This window comes from Colius striatus, chromosome 18 (genome assembly GCF_028858725.1).
Source record: "Colius striatus isolate bColStr4 chromosome 18, bColStr4.1.hap1, whole genome shotgun sequence".
Classification (NCBI taxonomy): Eukaryota; Metazoa; Chordata; class Aves; order Coliiformes; family Coliidae; genus Colius; species Colius striatus.
This window is the reverse complement of record NC_084776.1, coordinates 7,177,564-7,201,922: the sequence shown is the minus strand read 5'-3', so window position 1 is coordinate 7,201,922 and position 24,359 is coordinate 7,177,564. Positions and strand designations below refer to the sequence as shown.

Genomic DNA, 24,359 nt, shown 5'->3' with positions numbered 1-24,359 from the left:
CTGCATGACAACATATGCTCTTGTTCTATATTAGTTTTTCAGGATAGTACAAAGTAGGGCACAGGAGGTGCCGAATTTTCCTGGCAGTAAATCCTAATATATTTCTTGGCAGAAGCAGGAAAAACCCATTTGGAAGAAAGGAGAAATACTTTTCCTACTCACTGTCTCTCAAGAAGGTATCAGCAAAATATAAAGTTCGCACAAAGCCAGTGAAAGAGTCTTCTGCAGAGCGGGCTTCAATCTTCCGCTGGACTGGAGCCAGTTCCATTTCCTGCAACGTGTCTTGGTCAAATTTGGCATTTGCTTCTCGCACCTTCAAAGATGAGAAGGCATTTTGTCAGACAGGCAAAGACATACAGGGGAGAAGGAGAATAAGAGTGGCAGCAGTAGAAAGGGAAAGCACCAGTGAACAAGTATGTTCTGCATCATATGTTTAACTACAGACAGTACATTTTCTTTACCGATGTGACTGTTGTTCTCTAGCAGATAGCAGCATCAAACTGTCACTGTTGCCCATATATCAACAGCTACTGACACCACAGCAGGATTGCAGACCACCTCCTGCTCTAGGCAGTCTAATCAGGACTCTGCATGCTCCAAGTTGTAAACAAACAGGACCTCAAAAAGGTGGATCCCTCACCTCTGTGGCGTTCCCACCACCTCCTCGTCGCTTCCTGCTGGACACGCGGCTTCTTCTGATCCGCCTGAACGACTGACGGAGGGACTTCTTCAGGGATTTCACACGAGACAGTGGGCCCTCCAAGGCCAGCTGGTCACTGGGATGCAGTGTACACCTGAAAGAGGGAGACAGGAGGCAAATGGTGACTGTCTACTGGACAACAATCACTCCCAAGAGTCCAATGGGATACACACACAAATCTCAGAACACGCTTTCATATATTCTTGAAGATCTTCAAGGACAGAGTTCAATAAGGTAGAGCTTCTTGCTATGCTGACTGCTCTTGAGAAATGGCTTATCACAACTTGCTTTGTTAGCAGTTCCAGCCCACTTTCAGCCAAGGATTACCACAGACCTCCTGAAAAGAAGACACTTACTTGACAAAGACCAGTCGCTTCTGCTGGTGGTCAAAAAGCCCAAAACCATGACTGGTACCAAAGGCCACAAGTTTCCATTCAGAGTGTAAGGCCAATGAGGTGACCACAGCTGGTGGCTGACATTGGACAAGGACAAACGGCTGAAAACCAGCTTCAAACCGAACAGGTCCATCTCGAGTCTTTAGTTTCTCATGACCTTTCCATCGATAGCCCTCTTGGTCCTGCAGAAGATCTGCTTCAGCATGGTCCACAACATGTTCTGCATCTTCATCATTCAGTTCCATCACCAGTACCTGAGAGGAAGAAGACAAGTTTTGCTACAGCTTTTACTATGCAAGGTGTCCTCCAAGCTACAGGTCTTCTCACAGAATGGTAGGGGTTGGAGGGAACCTCTAAAGATTATCTAGTCCAACTCCCCTGCTAAAGCAGATCGGACAGGAACATGTCCAGGCAGGTTTTGAAAACCTCCTGAGAAGGAGCCTCCACATCCTCCCTGGACAGCCTGGGTGAGGGCTCCCTCACCTCAGCACCAAAGGAGCTTCTCCTTGTGTTTAAGTGGAATTGTTTGTGTTCCAGCTTTTGTCAATTAACCCTAGATTTATCACTGGACACTCAGCAGCTGCAAAGCTAGAGCATCTCTCAGGGCAGATAAATAGCATTAGATTAAGTCTAAAATACAGATTAGAGAAAGCAGAGAACCATTGAACATTTCCAGGAACTAGATTGATTTACCACCAGAGAAATAAGCATTTCAAATTTTAACATATCTCTAAGTCCCACTGGGACTACCTGCACCACTTATAAGGACTGGTTGTACTTCCATACCTGTCCTGCTGTCCCAGCTACAGCCAAGTATCCGCTGTATTTACACAGGTAGATCTTCTGGATCCCAAGTCTAGGATCATCACTGTAAGGGTCGAAGGTACCAACCTAGGCAAGAGAATACACAGTGGCTGGTCTTGGCAGATGCATTATCTAGGACAAGGATCAAAACACTTCAGAGGTTCTCTGAAAGCTCCCATGAGCAGTAGCTATCTTACCTTGCGAAGGGGTGGCCATTCGTCCTCACCCAGGGTGTTCATATTATCATTGGGATCAGCATCTGTGAGAAACACCCTCACTGTGCTTAACTTATAAAGGAGACGTAAGCAGACGCCAGATGCATCCCAAAACCGCACGGTGCCGTCTTCGTGCCTGTATGGGGAAGGGTTAGAGACACATATCATATAAGAGAACAGCACATCACTCAGAGGAGGATGATAAACAGAGGGGAAAACCAGCACAACTAAAGATTAAACCACAGTGTTTAAAGCCCTGAGCTGTGGCAACTTACAAGCTTTGAGAGAAAACTTTTAGGCTTTTTTTTTGTTGGGGTTTTTTGGTTTTGTTTAGGTTGGGTTTGTTTAATGCAGTTGGTTCTCAGTGATCTGTCACCAGTGCACAAGTTAAGGTTACTCTAAAAACCACTGAAAAGGGAAAAAAAAAAGCTTAGCATATAGAGGGAATGAATCATCCTGACAAAAAATACTGTTACTAGAAGGGAGGGAAAGAAATCAAGCTTTAATCTTCATTCTCCAGGTGAAAACTGGCAACACTTCTCACAGTGCTAGGGAAAGGACTCCTAATAACTTGCTGCATCAAGAATTAAATCTGAAGAATATCCCACTGAAATTCTTAAAAGAGCTTTGAAAAGAAAATGATACATTTAATGCAATGAGACAATCTCTTACTAGCTACTTCCAGTGCTTAGCTAGATCTGTTCATAGTGATCAAAGCAGATAGGAACCCAGGCTAACCTCTTTTCTGAGACTGAGAACAGTGTAAGGTAGAGAAGAAAATGCTTCAAAGCTGCCAGATTTTAAGCTTCACTTTTACATTGCTCCCTTTGAACCACTCTGGATTACTGCCTGCACTTCTTATGCCCACACTGATGTTTGTGCAGGGAATGGTGACACAACAGATCTACAAATAAACCAACTTTACAGGTTATGTGTGGACATCACGACCTGTTTGCTCAGAAGCAGTGGAATCAGCTCTACAAAGCTAACAGCCCAGCTTGGAGAAGTAAAGTTGCATCCTTCTCCCTGAAAGATGAGCATGGAAAAGCCTCAGTTCAAAAGGAAGAACAGAAACTGGAAGAGGCCCTTTGATTGATATCAGTTAAGTACATACCCTGTCAGAAGCAAGTCCCTCTGTGGAGGATCTGGAGCTATGTTGGTACCACCATCAATCGGCCATGGCTACAAATACATTAAGGGAAGACTGTGATTTCCTAAGGCAGTGGCAGTGTGAAAAGAATATGCAGTCAGCAGGAGAGCATCAACTTCAGTGCAAGTGCCTGTGAAACAGTCCATGCTGTTAGCTTTTGTTTGGATTAGATGTTCCTGTTCTGACACCAGCTGTGCTTTTTAGAAGATACTCTACACACTTCCTCAAGAAGCTCTGCTGAAAGCTTCATGCTTCTAAGCAAGAAGTTTGTTACCACTGACACAGCTGGAAACACTCAGACTTTCCCCTCTAGTTTGTCAAAGCCTGAAAAAATACCACATTTTAATCCCCCAGTGTAACTGTATTGGTGGTGCTCTGGGAAAAAGCCTCTCTTGACCCTATTAAGGGGCAGGACAATGTCTGTTCGGACTCATCCCTCCACACACAGTCAGCAGCACAGACCACCCACATTCTGAGCAGTCATGCTGTTCTTAAATGCATAGAAACACATGAAGGTTGAAAGTTGCCATACCATATTTGAGTAGTGAACGTTCTGCTTGCTCCCAGCACTGATAATCCTCTCCCACAGTTTCAGCGGGATGTTGGAGACATGGTGTGAGCAGGTGATGGCTGAGCAATGGAGAGAAGCCAGGTATGGAGGGTGGACTACTGGCCAGCCTGCAGTTTTCAAATCTATAACTACCAGCTCTTCTTCTGCCAGAACCACCATAGCAGAAGGGTCATCAAACTCTGCAGAAACAAGATTCATCAAGGCTGACAAAAATAGCCATCCAAAGTTAATAGAAACAAGCTTTCTGGAAGGCTTATTTGCAAACTGTTATCACAGAGCTTTACACAAACATTTTTGTTGGCAAAACCTCCAAATGCTTCTGTGTTAACTGGCCTTGTTGAGGCACTAATATTAATAGATTTCAAGATACTAACAGATTCACTGCAAGTTCAGATTTCTCTATATAACTCCCAGGACTGTCAGAGTGACTTCTCACAGATTGCACTGCAGAATAAAAACATTGTTAACAAAATACATGGCCAAATAACACAACTTCATATTTGCCATTGTCACAGTCAGAACTCAAGGACCTCACCTGCAGCTAATTGACAGCATGGGGCAGACAGACATTCATACACCCCTGCAGTGACCCATTTAGTACTGTGTGAGGACCACAAGGCCACCTAGGCTAAGCTGCTTAAACACAGTAATGCCTTGGGTTCTGCAGAATGCTTCTGCTTGGACTGACAAGTACTTACAATTCAGCTCTCTTTTCATTTTCCCTGCTTCTCAAATGATGTGATACATCCTCTGGACTTGCTGTTTTTAGAGGGTATGTACATTATCTAATAGATATTCATACAGCTATTAGACAAGACTATGAGCAAAATATATCTGTTAGGGTAACTTTACAGGTGACATATGATGGAATCAAGAAGTTAATTCTAGTTAGAATGAAAAATCTTTTAATTTACATAAAATAAATGGAATCTCCAAGGCCAGTGCTGCAGCACCATTGGTGAGACAGCCACCATAGCAACTGGTGGGGAAAACCAAACCCACAAATTAGTTCACAGCAATTAACACAGCTACAGAAATCATAGCTGTAATGCATTACATTGCAGAGGGGAGTGTGATACAGTCAGCCATAAGGAAACCAGCAGCTTTTCACTGGCCTTTCCTGCTACCCTGTACTTTTACATCCCTTCTTTAGTTGTTTGATCACCAGGAATACACTTGCAAGAAGGCACGTTTATAAGCAAGCACACACCGAGGGTGTTCACTCAGCAAACTTAACTTCAAGTAATTACCACTTGGCACCAGTCTAGATAGATATCCCAAGTTTTACCTATAACTAGCCACAACCATAACACACCATTAATCAGCTGAGTTTCTTCATGAAAAAAGTGGTTTATATTCAGTTTTACTTTGCTTCCTTACGTGCTGTCATTGGCAGCTGCCTACAGGACTTCTGAATAGAAAATTCATACCATACCTGTGCTACATGTGTTATCAGCCCTGCACTCTGCTGCTGTACACATTAACCAAATACACTGTTTTAAGCATAGTTTTTCCCTGCAAAAACACACATCAGAGCCCATTGCTAATGACAAGAATCTATTTGTCTAAGCAGCAATACTAGAATTTGTCATGAGTGCCTTACACTCACTCACCTGCTGGTTTAAACAAAAAAACAAAACCAGAAAGGGTTAGCCTTTTAAAGATTGTTTCCACAACATATTCAGGGCAGTGGAAAGTCACCAGCTACCACCATGTATAAGCTTTGTGCTTATTAAATTAAGTGGCTTTGGTATACAATTAATACCTTCGTATTGCCACTGCAGGGAAGGCTGCTTAAGGGCAAACAAGGCAAGCCAGGTAGATCCACTAAGCTTAGGCAATCAGCCACAAGGAAGCCTGTCAACCACAGAAACCTCATTTTAATGTAAAAAAACTTCCTCATCTCAGTTTCCTGTAGCAGCTTCTGTCTGTGCACACTAGAAGTCCTGTTAATGAGATAATTCAGTCTTGGGAAGTACAAATATAAAGCCTCTTTAAGTTCAGCTATCTCATCCTAAAGGACTTCTAATCATATCCAAGAATCAAACTTTTAAGCATTCAATCTCTTACCTATAAAAAACCCCTCAGTTTCATTTCATGTCAGACTTCTGTTCCATCATCTAGGATCTGAGCTCTAATAACTTCACAGAACATAAAAAGATCCAGTTTCTTTAATGAGAAAAGCTAAACAGTACCTCAAGTTTAATGGCATAGTTATCCTAGACCTATAGGTTCTGCACATTTGGAAGGTGCTTATAAAAGGCAGTGTTGTGTAGAGAAAAATCTGTTGCAACACACACATACAGGCACTTCACCTTAGTTACATTCTGTCTATTTCTTTACTGGCTTTTCATTGCCTTGAGAGGGCCTGTTAAGGTTCAGAAGAGAGGAGAGTCACCAGAAGAGGGGACTTCAAAAGCTGTTTCTTTATACCTACTTTCCCAAGACAGTCCTCCTCTGAATCTGTGGCCTGCTTTGTACAATAGGCCATAGGCATCTACATATCTGAATGCCCACGTCTGCACAGTGTGTAGCTAGGAGCTGTCACCACCAGCAGTACACTAGACAAAGAGGTTGGAAACTAGGCTACTGGTCAAACCAGAAACTAGAAAGCCTTAGAAGATTCAATAGGAAAGGTTTTAAATACAAGCTCTTTAAAAGCATCTACATTTGTGTGATTTGGTCTCGCCCAACTTCCAACACAGTGTATTTGTGGAGCTTAAAAAAGCATTTTACACTCGGTTACTTCAAGTTAACCAGAAGCAAGAACTACATCAGCATTAGACAAACAGTTCTTGGGGAAAATCCTTTCCAAATCCTTGAAAAGAAAGACTTATGGCTACTGTGCAAGTAAAGGCAACAAAGCTCTTCAACAGAAGCAAGAATCTGACAAACTCAAAGCAAGCTGTGGAATGAGGGTCATTCAGCTTTAGAACTGTTTACATTTATGTTCACTAGCAGTAAGTAAATTAATTCTCTCTATACTGACCCTTAGTTCTGTCACCTTTTGCTGATTTACTATCCAGAGCCCGAGTCATAAATCCAGGTAGTAATTAAAAGAAACAGTGTCTCAGTGGGAGTAAATTCTGGTTTTAATTATTGCTTCCTTTGAAGTGCTATTTCCCAACAGCAATATTCAGATCCTCATTTCACAAACTTGTTGTGTCCAGTGTCCAGCTTACACAGACATGAGCCTAAGAGATCTTTTCTCATTAACAGAGTAGCTTAATTTTGAGGAATGTATGGCATTTGTAACTAGTCCATTCTTTACACCAGTATTTTACACTTCACTTGTAAATGGCAAATCTCTTTTATGGTTGGACTCAATCTCAAGGGTATTTTCCAACCTAAAATCATTCTATGATTCTCTGTTAAAGTCTCAGAAAGCCCCCAAACAACTGACCTCCTTACCACATTTCACATGCTATTTATACCAGGCAGATTTCCACAGGCATACCCAGCTCTCCTAATTCCTCAGTAAAGCCCTTTCACCACATACCTGCAGCAGGCTCTGAACTGAAGATGATAAAGAAGTCTATCACCCGTGACGTGAAATCAAAGGCTGTTTGCTGACTGCCATGGATAACAGAGATACTGTGCCGATCACCATAGCTAGCCCGGGGCATCCCTCCTTGGAATATAATGTAGGGAAGTCTTGAGAGAAAGACAAAGTCAGAGTGGTGTCAGTTGAAGTGAGCAGTCAGCAAAATATCAAAGACATGAGGCAAGTCAAACTTTATCCAAAAATTCTTCTAATGTTACTCTCAAGGGCTCTCAGGATATTGCATGCTGCACCCTTGGAATGCCTTGGGACAGGTGAGAGGGAAGGGATACACCATGAACTTACCCATTTTTTGTGGTCTGCCAGTAGATCTTGGAGATGGCCTTGCAAGGAAAAGGACCTAAGAGAAAAGAGTCATTTGGCATAGTTCAAGAAGTGCATCTATATGGTAAGAAGTTCCTTACTCTGCTTTGCCTAGGTCACCTAGGCCTCTAAGTCAAGGGGAGCCACCTGAATTAGTAAGCACCACCACCACCTCCCCAGACCAAACCACATCAGAGAAGTCTTCTGGGACACACTGACCACAGTACTGCCCAGCAAAACAAGGCTTAGACTCAGGAAGTTTTGAACCACCACACTGATGGCTAACAGGGGAGTGGGAGTGTTGTTGTGGAAGCTGATTAACCAGAAAGGATTGTTAAAAACATAGGCATTCCTGAAATTAATGCAAAGGTGATAGAGCTGTAGAAGCTTCTATATGCTTGAAAGATGAAGTCATCCCCATTTGATGGGTTTCAGCAAATCAAAGACATCATTTCATCACTGCCCAGGTCGACAAAAAGTACACTGAGCTCACTATTAATTACAGAAGATCCAAGCAACTCCTGCTGAGCAGGACAATTGAACTAAAACAAAGAGCTGAATCACCAACACCCTTCCTCAAAAGGGACACTAATTTCTTCAACACATTTGCTCTTCATGTTCAGGGCATATTTCAACATTATAAAGGAGTTTAGAAGGCAAGAAAACAAAACCTGGACTGGAATCCCTTATGCAGCTGTGCCTTCTGCCATTTGGATTAACCAGGGAGAAGGTGACTGAAATATCCCACACAAGCTCAAGATGACTTTGTGTTCAGACAAAGATGCAATGATCAAATCTCACTTACTGACCATAAGGCACAATGTTTTCCAGAGGCTCAGGCTGCCTGTTGTCACTGGATACTGGCCACTGAGTGTAACTTCCATCATAGTGACAACTAATGAATTTACTCCCATCTCTCTGCCAGTAGAGGTTCTCCAGTTGCTGAAGAGGAAGAGAGACAATGATTGCTCTCCAGAAAGCTGTTAACTCTCACAAAACTAATGCATTGTTACTGAAAAAAAACCAGCTTTGTCAAGCACTCCCCTGCACCTACTTATCTTCAATGTGCTCTGAGAGGAGAGGGCCTTTCCTCTCCTGCTGAACTGACTTTGAGTTGAATTAATACCTGGCTGCCCAGGAAATGGTGTGTGACTTTGTTATTCTGCAAGTCCCAAAGGACAATCAAGCCCCTGCTGTATCCAATCAGGATCTGCTCAGGGTTCTTCGGATGCTCCCGAAGGGCTTCCACCAATTCACACGATCGCCTGTTACAGGAGTCTTCTGGGACCCTACAGAAGCAGAAGGGAAAACCAAAGAGTTATGCCAGGTACAATCCAACGTGAATGCAATAACAGTTAAGGTGCAAGATTGAGAAATTAAGCACAAAAAAGCTCAAATAAATGAGAATTAGTACAATCTTTTCACAAATCCTTCAAGCAGTAGAAGAGTCTGCACTAAGACATCACACCAGGCCTGCCACGTGAACATGACAGTCCCATTTTCTTCAGGGAAAACCCAAGGTTTACAATGAATTCCAAGACTGGATGCCAGAAATGCAAAGAGTCTGAATCACTTTCCTGATTCTCTTGCGGCCCTCACAGAATAAAGGTAACATGAAAACATCAGTAGGAGCATCATTGACATAAAGCAGGGCAGTTTTCAGCAGGAATTAAATCTCCAGAGTGACAAAATCCTCATTTGGACATCAAAAGTCCCATGGTCAAAAGAATAAACAAGTAATTTCAGCTAAGCATAACATTTTCTGCAAAGGTAAACACAAGGGACAGGGCACAAGGTCTGCAGATTTACTCCAAGTGTCTTCTATGTAGTTCTTCCTATAAGCTATACCTCCATGGTGACAGTGCTGGGCTGACCCAGACAGAAACTGTTACTTAACACATACCAGGACCAAAAGTTACTTTCACAGGAGTCACATAGATTTAGACAATGCTTAACAAAACAGTGAGGCCCCAATACATAATCTAGGGTGACATTTTAACAAAGGATATGTTTGCTAATGGGATTCCACCTCTCCACAGCAGTGCCTGTTTGCTCACTCACCGCTGCAGCACAGCCTCAGAGGTTATACTCCTGTCCTCTAGCACTCTGAATGATGGAAGCTCCACCACAAAGATGTTGCCACTCTCTGTGCCAAGATAGAGGACTTCCCTTGAGGAATGGGGAAGGACAGCTGTTATCTGTGTGGCACTCGGTGGAGACCTGGGGATGCAAAGAGACTCTCATCAACTGCATGCAAGGTGACAATCACAGACACACAGAATGGTGAGAAAGGGACCTCTAGAGATCACCCAGCACAAGCCCCTGCTAAAGCAGGTTCCCCTTGCACAGGAACATTACTCAACTTCAGAGAATTAACAGCTCCAAGATATTTACAAGTTTCATTTGTTTCCAGGCAGAGATTTTTGAGACAGGCATTTTTTCTGAATGTAAGCAATAGCTTTAAGATGAATTATGTCAAAAGACTTCTGACAAGCACATGGACAAAGACCCAGATGCCTTTTGACAGGAGCTTCTCTTATTAAGTGTCCCTGAAGGAGCTAAAAACAGCTCACCCCAAACTGGCATGATCTACTGAAACGAAGAGCATAGCAGTATTTTAAACTCTGACTGAAGAGATGCTTAGATTTACTTAAAGATTGCTTGCTTATCCCCAAACTAACTCAAAACCACTCCTGTGGATTACCCAGGTGGCCCTTTCAACGTGAAGCGGTGCTCCTCCCGCAGCTCAGATGCTCCACTATGCTGCTTCAGGCTCCAGAGATGCAAGCTGTTATCATCTAGCAATGTTACGAGCTGGCACTGCAAAACCACACAATATGCTCCTTTCAGAATCTCAATATTAAATATAACACAGTAAATCCAGCAATGAAGTTGCTGCTGTTCATAATTCTCTGCTAAAACAGGACTGAGCAGCCAGCCACAGCTCTTTGTAGTGGTGGTTATAAACTGCAGCCACACTGTTGGCTAACAGCAAGGGATTTAGGGAGAGGCAAGAACTAGCCTAAAGGCTGAAAACCCTCTTACACTGGACAAAGGCACAGGTTATCACTGAGGGGGATGACAAGGATTTAGGGTCTTGAAAAAGATCAGCCTATGCTATAGAGCTCAGGCAGGCAGCTGCAGGCTGTTAGCTCACCACCTTCTCGCTCAGCACAGTTTGCTGCAACACACCCCAGCTGCAACACACCCCAGCTTTGGGTGCGGCTGATACACTCTACTACACCACACTCCTTGCATTCTTTGTGTCCAACCTCATTCTGGAGGGTTGTGTCAGAGTCCTTTTATGAGCCCTGCCCTGCTGGCTCTGTGTTCAAATTGAAGCATTTTACCTGCTGAAGCCACACCTGGTGCAACACTCCCCATGGGAGTTTCAGCTTATACCATTAGTTAAGCAAACAGACACCCAAAACAGCCTCAAGAATTAAACCCCCTCTCAAAATGCTATACTGGGGGCATCAGACAACAAAGTACACAGCCAAGACAGCAGTCTGACCACCAAAGGAAGGTAAAGCAGTCAGATAGTTGGTAAATTCTGCCTTCCTATTATTATTTTGCAGCAATAATTGTTCACAAATCCTCAGGAGCAAGATTCAGTACCCAAAAAAACAAAGGCAACAAGCTTAGCAGCACTCTTTTGGAATAATTAAATCAGTTCAAGGGCTGCTATTGTTTTATCTGCTCTGCAGCAGAAAGACCACCCAGTCCTACTGAAAGAACAGGGGCTGCAAAAGAAGGTTTTGCTTCTGCAGCAGATTGCCTGAACTATTCTGGCCTTACCACCATTCCCAATATGTTGCTTGAGATAAATGACTAACAGTTACAAACAATAAATCTACTCTTACATTTTACCAAGCATCTCCACAGCAACAAGTGCTGCTGAGAGCCCAAAATACACTGAAATAAGCATTCCTGATTAAGCAGCATTTGAACACACTTGGTAATAGCAGCTCAGTTGCCTGGAACAATCTCAACACCTGTTTGAGAGAGACCTACCCATGTCACAGAGGTACTAAAAATACACTTACCTGATCAGGTATAAAGTGAATCTGCACTACAGTATTGTTTTCTTCATGTAAACCCATGAACTCTACCCCGGGAGCACCATATCTGAAGAGTTTGTTGAGGATCTGTGGTATTTAAGATGGCCCACAGCTACAATTACTTGATAAGAAGCTTGCTTGCAAGCAAGAGGAAAAGAGATTAGTTTGAAACCCTGTTTTACCGTGAGTGATCTGGACTAAAAAGAAACCACGCAAACCTACTTTGATTTTACGTGCTTGTGGCAGGTTACACACCAGAGGAGAACACAGAAGGTCACTTCACCCTTTGAGTATATGCAGAAGAGGTGTCTGGACCCTGTTTTTTTCTCAGGGATGTTTAGTGGTTTCCCAGACACTACAATCCTGCTTAACTAATTTGTAACCAAGAGACAGATGGCTACCGCCAGCATGTGGAGCCCAGCCTCTGAACACAAACAACACCAGCAATGAATGATTAAGCAGGCAGAGAGAGCATCAACTTTTCCTTTCTGGGCTGAGTGATGTGCCTGTTTTACAGCTTGCCTAGCTGGTCCTGTGCCATGGGAATCACCTCAGTGCCTACTGTATACACAAAAAAAAAAACGGGCTGGGCATGGTTAGTTGAAAGAGTCACCATCTTCAATGCCTGCATGGCTAAAATCTGGGAAGCTGAGAGCATTTCTGACCAGTTTTAAAGCAATTCCATTTCAAAGGTTAAGAAAAAAAAAAAGAACCCTGCCCCAAATATTTAAACAACCCTGGAATTTACAACATGAAGGATTGATAAACTTAGGCCAGATCTAGTCTGACCTCCTGCATAGCAAGAGCAGAGAGTCTTGTCTAATATCTGCCATCAGCTCAGCTTCTGTTTGAGCTATAGCTCAGCTCTTGGTAAGATAATCCCATTCTGACCAGACCAAAATCTCTTCAAACCTAGGCAAACTGTTCCAATGTTCCCATAACCCTTGCTTGCATTTGTACATGTAGTCTAATTTGTTACAGCATCTTCCAAGTTGCCCATTTCTGGTCAGAGAAAAGTAGCCAAAGTTGTTCAAAAGAATACAGTTTGATGGCTCCTGATCGTGTTCCAATGGCCATAAGGCGGAGGAATGGGCTATAGCCCAGTGCACTGGGTTGATGGGGAAATCCATGTTCCACAGTCTGGTAGAGAGAAAGAAAGAAAGATCATGATCAACAGCATGTTTCATTGACATTGCTGTACACAGATAAAAAGCCAGAAGTAAAATACAGCATGGCAGTGTGAAATACAGCACTCAATGACAGCTTTTTCTGTTGAAAAATGTTCAAGCATTGAGTAGATTTGCTGAACAGTAGCCTAAGGATGTATCTACTCCAAGAACCCCTGACTCTGTAGGCAAGATATGCAGAAGTGTAACAAATGAAGAGAAATAGTCTGAAAGCAGCAAACCGAGCAGCTCTTTATGTTAAGATTATAAATAACTCTGTGTAAGCACAGCTTACTCAGCCACAACAATGCACTCCATCATTCCACAGCAACTTTCCTCCTGTAAACCAGCTGCTCAGCACAATTTCGAAGTCTGTCACAAATACCACATGTTGTAAAGTCAGCTTTATCTGCCAAATTCCACACAGGTCAGCCTTCGTGACCTCCTCTTGTTGACTGACATCAAGAAATAGTGCAAAACTATGAAGAACTATTGAGTGAGCACCAGGGCACATCAAGAAAACTGAACAGACTTCCTATGGGGCAGTAACGAAACTTAATGTAGCTAATAGCCATTTTCCAGAGGCAGCACAAGGAATACTGGGATTTAGGAAGGGCAGGAGCCTGCCAGGCCACCTCAGACTAATTCAAAGCCATTTGGTAATAAAAAGATGTCACTTACTACCATGGGAGAAGTATGTTGCTTGGCCTTAATGGCTTCCCTAAAGTACCATTTGCACTGTAGCAAGAGGAGTATATTGTACCCATCACACTTAGTGAGGTTGATGCATTTATACATCACTATGGAATAAAATCCTGCCATACTCACAGGATGCAGCCAGGCTGTGAAACAGCTCAGCTGAATTTGTAGAAGTGCTAATGCACAGCCATTATCATTGTTCAGACAAAACAGGCACACAGGAGTGTTCAACAACATACAGTCATGTAAGGAGGGATTTGCGTGCCCAAAGATTAATAGGGCTACTTCCTGGAAAACACTGTTATCCTACAGTACCAGCTTCTGGAAAATATCTTCTTCTAAGGCAAATTGCTCAGCTGCAGAATAGGAATTTGTTACAAAGCAGCCTGAGGACCACTCACAAAGAAAAAAAAGCAGCAGACAACCCTCCATCTGCAGAAGTAAGCACTCACACCTCACTCCCATCCTCATTTCCATCATGTCTTTGAGACAGAGCTACCACATCACTTGCCTTTATGGTTTATTCAACCTAAAAGCAACACCTGGACTTTATTTCCTGTAGAGTGATTTCCCAACTTAATCTCTTGCAGGAGAATCAAATAAAGCCAGTTTCATTTCTGTGGCCATGCCATTAGCCTGAGGTGCTCCCAGCTGCTCCCAAGCAGTTTAATGCCCTTTTGCTGTTTCTGCTCAAAGACACATAGTCAGAGGAGGATGTGGCTGACTCCATAGTCTGCCAGACTGCTTCAGTTTTAGCCCTTTGCTGTCAATTCATAAATTGTAAAAATAAACCTCCTTCCTCTAAATCATCAGTGACCACAGCCTGAGGTCCTGTTAGGGGAATATGAGCCATTTTAGAAGATATAAAATAGGAAATGGCATTTCCTAATTTTCTGTTTGCCAACACATGAGACTGGGCAAAGAAACAGTTACTAATGTCTAACCTTTTACATGTAGTAAATTAAGATTACTACTGGCTCCAAGACCACTGAGTTTATTTCCCTTTATGATAAATTAATCTCCAGCCTTACTTATCTATATTCCAAGAAGGTAATTTAAGTGTTAAATTTGTATTACTAAAACCAAACTTCTGAGAAGTCAGTCCTTTTAATGACATCCTTGAAGTTGTTGCTAACCAACCTTTGCTAAGCTACGCATCAAACTTCCTAGAGGAGGCTCTATAAAAATAGGAGCTTAGCTACAGGCTCAGAACTCAAACAGGGTAGTTTTCTAATCCAGAGCAGGCACAGAGGAATTTTTCTGTACCATGATAGCTACTGAGACAACACAGAAGAGCTTCCTAGTTGACAAAGTTGTGGGAGTATGAAGGTATGGTATATTTCTGGGATGAAGATTCAAGGTAACGTTATCTTAACACCAAATCTGACATTTAATGGAATCTGGTGCAGCATGGGCAACTGACACCATTCTACTCTCCCCTGAAACAGAAAGAAGAACTCATTAGGGAAACATCAGTGTAATTCCACTGTTTTAGTTTCAACTTGTTCACAGTCACTGCACTGTCAAAAATCACCAGCACAACTAGGTGCCACTTTCAATAAAGCATCAATTAGAAACCATGTTTATTCTGAGATTTCTCCCAGCCCAGAAGATAAGCCATTACTGTCATAACAGAAAACCATGGCTTCTACAACATTATACTGCTTGTGAGGAAGCTGTCAATACTAGCTTTAATATTAGCCTAATTATATCTTGGGTTTGATGTGTTAATTTGTAAACACATTAGCCAAGTCATTAAGGCTTTAATTTTTGAGTCCTATGAACTGCATAACCAAGTGTGTACCATTCAGTAATAACAGGAGTGTCATTTTTTCTCTCCAGGTTTTCCTTCACTAGAAAATGTGAAGTATCCCCTCACCTCATGGAGCAATTTGCAAGAGCTCCAAGAACTCTAACACCCAGGAGCAGACTGTTAGTGATAGAACACTGCAGGGGGAAAACAGCACCACATGCAGAAACACCAGAGAGTGTAAGTAACAGCCACAGGATGTTACACAGCTTCTCATGCAATAAAGAAAAGGTACTAACGGGGTTTCATTAGACCTAAGGAAGAGAACTCCCTCCTATGTTAATCATTTGTTTCCACAGCCAGGCAAGATAGGCCTTGAGGTTTGGCTTCTATTGACACCACCAGAGCCAGGCATTCACATTCACTGTATTGATTACCCAGATCTTTCTTCTTGTACTTCTTTACACCTAGTTGTTAAATCACATCAACTTCTCAGCTGTCCTCTTCCCTCCCCTCTCTCGAGAAAGCTTTCAGCAGCCAATCCTTTCACCTGCTCAGCAGGTAAACTCAGCAAGGGGGAGCAAGGAGGCAGGAGAGGTTACAATGGAGCCTTTCAGACGAGCTGAAATAAGAAACTAGAGTGCCCACACCGTGCCCTCCTTCTCAAAAGAGCCTTTGTTTCTTTGAGGAAAGGTAGCAGCTTTCGTTTTCATTTTCCTCAGACCACAGATTTGTCAGACTCAGTAAAAGTAAGCCTGATGTCAGCAGCATTAACTAACAGAAACGCTTCATGTCAGTCATATTTACTGCAGGAAGAACGTGGCCAAGTTAAACAGTTGTTTGCAGCCCACACTAAAGCTGTGCAGAAGAAATTCAGCACTGTCTTCCTTCTTTCATTTCTCACCACTTCTCCTCTCAGATTGTTTTATGACAAAGCAGAGACAAACCCAACCACAAGCAATACAAACCCTGTACCTCTGTAATACATCCTTTGAAGAAACAATGAAACCTGTACATGTGAAATCTACTTTGCATAGACATCAATTCAGATTTAAGGTAAACTATCCATCACATCCATTAGCAAAGGGTTAGGAAGAATGAAAAAAAAAGGGGGGAGGAAAAAACATACAAAGCCATAAATTAAATGCAATGTTCCCAGTTTGGTAACATTCAGCTGTAAGACAGGCTGGTTCACCTGTGTGTTACCCATCATCTAGTCTGACAATGCCAGCCTGAACATGTTTGCTCTGCAGGGCTTGGACTGAGCCAAAGGCATCCAAATACTACTTCCAAAAGCAGGATAAACTTTAAGAAGTAGACTGCCAAGTCCACATACCTTATCCTTCATTCTATCCACTGAGCTAAAAACAGATTCTTGTAACAGGTACACACAAGTATGGGAAGTTCTTACTCGTACAGAGGAACCGATATGCAAAGCTGAGTGACTAGGAGAATTTAGGAAGGTGTTTTTTGAAACAAACACAAGTTTGAGGACAGTTTGAAAAGCTGCCCACTGATCACTTGGTCTTCTTTAAAACCATTAGAACCACCTTATCATGACCAGAAATGCAAGAGAGAAACAGTAAAAAGATCACAGCCTGTTTATACTTGAGGAAGAAAAAAGATCCAACACCACCAATTAAAGAGACTTCTGAAAGTCAAGTCCATTGCTAGGTCAGCATGGCCAGACACAGCCCACTTATTAACACTAAACATGTGTGGCATCATGCATTCGTATTCAACTTGTGTGTAAACAAGAAAATGAAGGCAGGAATCCCCAGCACTTTTAAGGTACAGGTACAGCCTTCCATTGGATCACCACCAGCACCACACACCAAAGATGTGCAAATACCCCATGCAACTGCTCTCATCAGCAGCTTCATAGTCCCACAAAATTATTTCCCAAGCAGGTTCTTAACCAGAAGTGTTTCAAAGACCTCAAATAACAAGTGTTTAAAAACTTGCTTACCAGCACTAATGTGCTAGCTTTACCAGCACGTTAGACAAGGACAGTCTTGTCACAGAATGTACTGTGTTTCTTGGCTCCTTGATGCCACAACATTCAACAGGTCAGAACTAAGGTCTGACTTTCCCAGATCTTTTCAGTCTACCTAGCTGTGAGAAGATGTTTATTGTATCAAAAGGTAGAGGTTTCAAATGATCTATTATCTCTGGAAATACTGGAATGGGAAACATGAGACTTGGTTTAATGTAAAAGATTCTGGTGTAATGCAATGGTGTAATCTTCATTCCCTTTTCGATTTTTGTTAGAAAAGAACAAGTTACTGTGGCTTAAAAGTGCAAATGCATTTTGCAAGGTCTTTAATTACCAAGTTGTTAATGAGAGTAAACCATTAGGAAGTGTCCAAAGTAGTCCCCTCCCTAGAAACAACATGCAGTATTTACCTTCGGGACTGAATCAAATGGAGACACAAATCCTGATGCCAACTTCTAACATATTTGGAAGTTTCGCTCTGCTACAAAAGCTAGTTCTTTCAACCTTGTTTTGCATCATCCAAATTAGTCTGTCTCTGACAGGTAAATTTTAGCCAAACATTCTCATAAGAGACAAGCATACTCAAGGAAGAGATGTCTCTGAAATAGCAAAGGTTTTTCCATGGTATTTACCATTTCATATGCTTATAAACACTTCCAGCCCATCCCTGGGATGTCTCTTCTGAAGCTGACATTGCATTCAGCTAAATGCAAGCAACTCAGTCCTGATCTTCATATACTGACTTTTTTCCTGCATCTGCACTGGCACTTCCTCACACTAGCAAGCAGAAATAGGCCTGAAGCACTCTCAGGTTGCTTTTGTCTCCCCAGTGGGAGGGAGGCATGCATGGAAATGGTGTGGTTTAGTACCAAATTACACATCTCAAATATCCAAAGTCCACTTTAAGTATCTATCTATGCTAGAACTTTAACGAATCAAGGAGGTTTTTCCAAGGCTGACTTCATTTCTCCGTTCCACTTTTCAGAAACGTTCCATTTAAACCATGGAAACACGAAACCTACAAATGGATTTCTGATAGCCAGAGAAGGTGTAAGTAGCCATTAGCCTAGCAATGAATTAATACTAGGCATTTACAAAGATGAAAGCACTATGTTCCTGGCCAGGGCTCAAAAGAAAAGTACCCAGAGTGTTGGCTAAATAGCACAGCCATTGCCTCTTCACACAAGGAAGGGGAAAAAAAAACCCCTAGATACAGATTCAGACTAAGATAATAGCAAATTCATTATTAATGGTCACTGTGCTGTCTAGGCACTACCACATTTCTACCACAGACTTTTAAATTCACATTTTACAACAGAGATATACTTATAAACCCAAAGTATAATCAGAGATGGAGAACTCTGGCTTCAGCTGCATCACAAGCTGTGGCTTATGCATACCTTTAGAAAAATGTTTACTTTCGTAGCTGTACTGCAAAGGCTGTAACACAGCAGTCACAGCACACAGCAGGACAAACTACAGAACACTGAGTATGTAAGAGCTGCCTTGAAGATCTTCTCTTTAAGAAAGTGCCACTCAACAGCCTGACAATATCCTTTTTCTTAAAAGTGAAAGCCAGAATTGAGAGTGCTCGTGAGCTTAAAGAAAACTAGTCAGGCATATCAGAGGGAAAAAAAGGACAGTATTGAGGAGGAGAACAAACCACTTCTCCCAAATTTAACTCTTCCACCCACACTCAAGTAGTTTTTCCTTCCATGTACACTGTGCAGTGGCTCAGGATAGATTTGCCTTGCACACGTATGCCTTGGAGTTTGAGGAAAACACCGTACCTTGTTAAACTGGAAAAGGTCGCGTTTAAGCCTCTCTCTCACTGGATCATGTCCAGGTCTTAAGAATCTTCTCATCTTCCTTGGTGTAGTATCTTGGCACCAAAAATCCTATCAGAAAAAAAAACCCAACAAAAGCATATAAAGGAAAGCAGCCTGAGAAAAGAAGTAAGCAGAAGTTATTTATTTGGGTTTAGCAGGTAACACAAATCAGCCAGATCAGAGACAACATCACTATTGAGTAACTAAAACCTGATACCAGCACAGAGCAGCATCTCTGAGGCAGGACTTGCACAATACTATTTGCACGTTGCTAAAGCAAACCAGTACAGATATGCCAAGAGCATTTTAGAAGAGTTTTTACACTTGGCCATTTTGTGATCACTTCACTTGTGACCTTACCCAAAGAACAGGCAAGCAAAAGTGCTGCATTTGCATAAACATTTCAGCAAACCCCATCTAAAGGCTAACTCCCAGGCTCACAGGCATTATTGACTAGTATCAATTTTCACCCCAGGTAACCCTCCAGCTATTGAGTTAAAAAGAGAAAGAACCACATTTCCAGCTCACTCCATGGGTACAGCAGAAAGGGCACTGTGCTGCCTGCAGGCTGCCTGCATTAATTATTAACCTGCTTTTGTAAAACATCAAGCCTAACTCCCTGCTCAAGGTGGGGGTTGGAGAAGGAAGCCTTACACCTGCAATTTAATGTGCAGATAGAAGCACAAGCCTTCCAAGTGTATCTCCCTGGCTCCTCACCCAAAGTGGCAAGAGGATACAAACAGAACAAATTAGACCTGACTTGCAACCTAGCGATCACACTGGCGATACCAGGCTACACATTCTATACAGATCAAGTCATATTTGTCACATCTCCCCTGTGCAGAGCTGCTAAGTGGAAAGTAAAACTCTGCCAACTCAAGAGCAAAGGTTTAATTCGCATCCTGTCAACTTACCTTAGTGCTCCTGCCCGCCCTGGCCATCTTTCACAAGCACCAGTCTCTAGTGTACAGACAGCTGAGCTGTCCATGACACAGCTACTGGACACTCCAGTCAGTATTTTACTTTAACTTGTTGGACAGGAACTTATAGCAATTTACCAGCTGCTCTGTACACAATACACAAAACATGGGAGGGGACAGAACTTCCAAGGTGTGAGAAAGAGTATCTATACAGATTCTATGTAACCCATCATCAGAGAGGTACACAGACCTACAGCAAGGTGGGGAGCAGGGGGGAGAAGGCTGGTGTCACAGGGAAAGAGAAAGACCAGGAGTGCCAAAGGGAATGTTAAGTGAACAGAGAGCCTTGGGCTCTTGATCAAACCATGGGGCTGCAGGGTATTTGAGGGAAGAGAGTTTTCATTGCTACTGCCATCTACACAGATAGGCTGAGGTGGCAAACAAGGTGGTCATCTGTGTGTTCCTGCTAGTAACTATGGCCTTTGGTTAATGACTTCAATCAGCCAGCCATTCCTGAGGAGCCTGAATTGTTTTTCAAAAGGTTGCTAGCACAGCCTTAGAAGCTGTGAAGGGCTACAAAACAGGAAATAGTATTATAAACAGGATGATCCATACCCATATTTTGGGAAGTCCCTTTAGAAACTCCCTGAGCTACAACTTGTTCCTCTTTGATCTTTTACTCCCCTTTTACCGCTCTTCTGTACACTCCAAAACCTCCAGCAGTGCAGCCCTGGTTCAGAGGATCAGATCACATCAGTATCAAGAGCCTGAGTCACTTAATCCCCACATAGAATCACCACTAGCATCTTCCCTCAGCACTGAGAACAGTGGCTCTGAGCAGACAGCTACAGGCATCTGTGTTCATCTGCATTTGTGGAGATGCCATCAGCAAGTGCAGGGGTGAAGAATATGCACATATAGCAGAGGACTCCAAAAAAGAGAGGAAGAACACAAGCTTAGTCTGCTTGGAAAGTGTATCCTCCTGCAATGGTTTAGGTACCTCAACTGAAAGTTCAAAATTTGTTATCAGATCACAAGTCTTCTTTCACCAGACATTCCTGGGAGAAAGAAGGACAGATTTACACAAGGCTATATTTACCTTAAGTTAGCAAAAGCTACAGAGCAGTGACAAGCTGCTGTGCTATGCAAGGAGAGCATATCACACCCATGTATAACACACAGTTTGCCCTTAGCCAGACAAGGAAAGGAAAGTGCCAAAAAGACGCACCCTTTCCCACTGTCAATCAATATCTGGGATCTGTTGAACTAGGCAAACCCACAGAGAAACTCCACTAATTATCCTCCTCACTTCAGAAGAGAGACCTCCTCAGCCAGCAAAGACAAACTCACTGTTGCAAGTGAAGTAAGGAGAAGAATGGGCTTGATTTGAGAGAAACAGCTTTATATTTAACACCCTGCTAGAATGTTTTATCCTGAAATATTAATTGCATCCAGAAGCATGCTGTTTTACCCTGCTTATGCAAGAGATCTAGCATTCACACTCCAGCCCACAACAACTTGCTCAACTGGCTAAGGAGCATAGTAGTTCAGAATAAAGCAGTAACTCACTTGAAGAAATGTCATCCTGGCAAACTGATGTGTCCATTAAGACCAGAGAAGGCGTGCTCTCTGCCTTGTATCAGGGCTTCAAGCCTGACCAAAGAGTTTCTGAGTATCCCAGTATGGGAGGAGATGAGCAGTGCTGAGCAAAGAAGAAACAGCAAAGAGGATGGCATCCTCTGTAGCCCAAGTGGAATTATGATTCCAAGTATTCTTTTACCAATGAGAAGACTTTTCTTTTCAGTACAATAAGCAAGGGTCTGTTCCAATTCCAGACAAACAAAAAGATTCCACAATCTGTACAATCTTATCTTCCAGATGCACATTTACATGTTAGCAGACCAGTTTCTGTCTCACACACCTTTGGTGTCTTACATAAAATTCCAACCCCATGTGCTCTGCAGTTATCTGCCAGTCAGCACTTAACAACCATATGGTAACAGTTGTGGCTACCAGTAGCCAGAGAGGAATTCTCCAGTAGCCTCTGAAGCCATGCCAGGTCTGCATATATCTAATGTTCTTCTTTTCCAGGGAAACAATTATTTAGGTTTTCAAAGATGAGCCTTTTACCAGAAACTATGTGCAAAAGTCTCTTCTTCTACCAGGCACTGAGGTCAGCAGTTTACAGGCAACCATAGCCCACAGCTGAGTCAATCTCAGTTTTGCTCATATTCACTACATGGACACCTGACAGCAGATCTTGGGGTGCCCTGTACCTGGAGCTCTTGGCGCTTCATCAGCTCAATGCTTAGCTAAATATGATGAGGTACCGTTTTCACCTCATTTGATTAGATCCAGCCACAAACCAATAGCTCTTTGTACAGAAAGGCAATAAAAGCATGAGTTGCAGGATGACCTTGTTTCCAATCACACTAAGAAGCAGTTAACATCAAAACCAGATTTTGTTCTGGCTTCCTTGCTCAGCTCCATTTTGGATGTTGAGATTTATGGCAAGTGCACAGGCCACATCTCATGACAGACCCACATTCAACTGAAGGCCTAATGCTTCTTCCTAGGAGAAGCATTAATTGTTCCTCAGTGCTGTGTGTTACCAATCCCATCAGGGCTCCACATTTTGCTCTGTCTTTATTGCTTGCAGCCATATGTCAAGATGCTTGCTGAGATGCTCTGGATTTTCTCCACCAGCTAGGCAAGGGCTGCAGGGAGAACAACCCTTTGTAGAAATTTGTTGCAATTTTTGCTCATGTCTCCCATGACAGTGGCATTTCCAGACAAAAGTATAAGAGAACCAATGTTGTAAGTCCCAATTACACAAGTTAATCCAGTCTTGCAAGACGAGGAAGCCCAGGTCAGAAGTTTTTACTACACAGACAGTATGTGGATACATGTGGAAATGGTCCCAAGTTAACCTCAAAACAAAAACATACCCACAATGAGTTTATTTTGCCCATGTAGGAGAGTTGCAAGGTACCATACACGTGCTTCCTAGGCAAGCTTTACTCTACCTGAACAGGTTTTTAATGGGATAAGGTCCAACAGCTTTCATTTCAAAATACCATTAAACGTCTCAAGAACTCTTAAATCTTGCCTTGCTTTAGGTCTCCTTTTCATTCCTTCCTCATCATCCCTTCCTGCTTACAGGTCCTTAAAGCAAGAACTCCTACCTATGCATCTGATAATACTTTATCAACCCTGCTAAAATAAAAGAGGCTTTATCAACAAGCTTTGTTTGAACTACAAGCAGTTAGTGCTCCTAGAACAAACAGGCACCGCCATGGCCTTGTCTGAGCTAGGTTTCCTCCTGTACTCAGAAGTTTGTCCTGTTCCTGTTACCAACACAGTCAGCAGCAACAGAAGAGAGGCCAGACCAACGGCCCAGGAAAAAGCTATTCCTGAGCACCAACAATCTCATAACAACAAAAATGATCAAAGTATCCTTTAAACACTACTCTTATCAAGTGTATGGATTACAGGAGCCATCAGACATGACTCACCATGAAATGACAAGTTTAAGAACCCTTTTAGCTTGAAATGGAAGACACAACCCCTGGCTATCCTTTAACTTGGAGGTCACTCTAAAGCTCCCCTTTACAGTTATGCCTGGCTCTAACGCACTATCAAGACAGACACCCAAGAAGAAAGGACAAACCAAGGTGAACAAGGGAAGAAACAGTTGCAGTACATGGAAGGCTTGGAAGGGCAAAATAGCAACTCCTTTTCCTGGGATAAGGCTTCACTGGAAAGATCCTCTAACAACATCAGTCTCATTGTTTAATAATACCATGCAGACATCTCTCACGCGACATGTGCTGATCGACTGCTGGGCCCTTGGCACTCACAGCTTTATAAACAGGCGAGTGCTCCAATGCACCTTGCCTACTGCAGTCAGGCACCAGCACAGAGAAAAGCCAAGGGATCCTTGGGTAAAAAGCAGTTATTTTTGTGAACCTGGAGAGAGGCAGTTAAATAAACAACTGAACAGCCTGGGTCAACACTGTGTGCAGGTGTCTGCCCTCCCAAACACAGACAATTATTCCCCAAGAACTCTTGGAAAAGAATTAAGAATCAATCACACCAATCAGGCAAGTTCAAGTACTTTCACATCTCTGTGCTTGGAGTTACCAGGAACCACCCACCTGCAACGAATTTACTAGTTGTGCAAACCTTGTGTGTCATTCTGAGTGCTCCTGTGTTCTCCTTGTCATGGGAGCGTGACA

General features: G+C 42.7%; 1 protein-coding gene across 6 annotated transcripts in view; it reads right to left on the bottom strand.

The window, feature by feature from the left end:
• The window catches only part of LLGL2 (LLGL scribble cell polarity complex component 2), a 33,269-nt gene that overhangs the window by 6,682 nt on the left and 2,228 nt on the right, over positions 1 to 24,359 (bottom strand). For all 6 annotated transcript variants that reach the window (XM_062010776.1, XM_062010777.1, XM_062010778.1 and 3 more), the window contains exons 2-17: positions 19,163 to 19,270; positions 12,804 to 12,901; positions 11,747 to 11,828; positions 10,405 to 10,520; positions 9,762 to 9,920; positions 8,827 to 8,989; positions 8,510 to 8,642; positions 7,683 to 7,737; positions 7,335 to 7,489; positions 3,797 to 4,014; positions 3,229 to 3,296; positions 2,097 to 2,250; positions 1,882 to 1,986; positions 1,057 to 1,349; positions 641 to 794; positions 163 to 313 (exon numbers count right to left, since the gene is read on the bottom strand). In XM_062010776.1, the coding sequence (XP_061866760.1) occupies positions 163 to 313; positions 641 to 794; positions 1,057 to 1,349; positions 1,882 to 1,986; positions 2,097 to 2,250; positions 3,229 to 3,296; positions 3,797 to 4,014; positions 7,335 to 7,489; positions 7,683 to 7,737; positions 8,510 to 8,642; positions 8,827 to 8,989; positions 9,762 to 9,920; positions 10,405 to 10,520; positions 11,747 to 11,828; positions 12,804 to 12,901; positions 19,163 to 19,237 (2,179 nt within the window). In that variant the 5' untranslated portion in view covers positions 19,238 to 19,270. The remainder of the gene's footprint in view (positions 1 to 162; positions 314 to 640; positions 795 to 1,056; positions 1,350 to 1,881; positions 1,987 to 2,096; positions 2,251 to 3,228; positions 3,297 to 3,796; positions 4,015 to 7,334; positions 7,490 to 7,682; positions 7,738 to 8,509; positions 8,643 to 8,826; positions 8,990 to 9,761; positions 9,921 to 10,404; positions 10,521 to 11,746; positions 11,829 to 12,803; positions 12,902 to 19,162; positions 19,271 to 24,359) is intronic.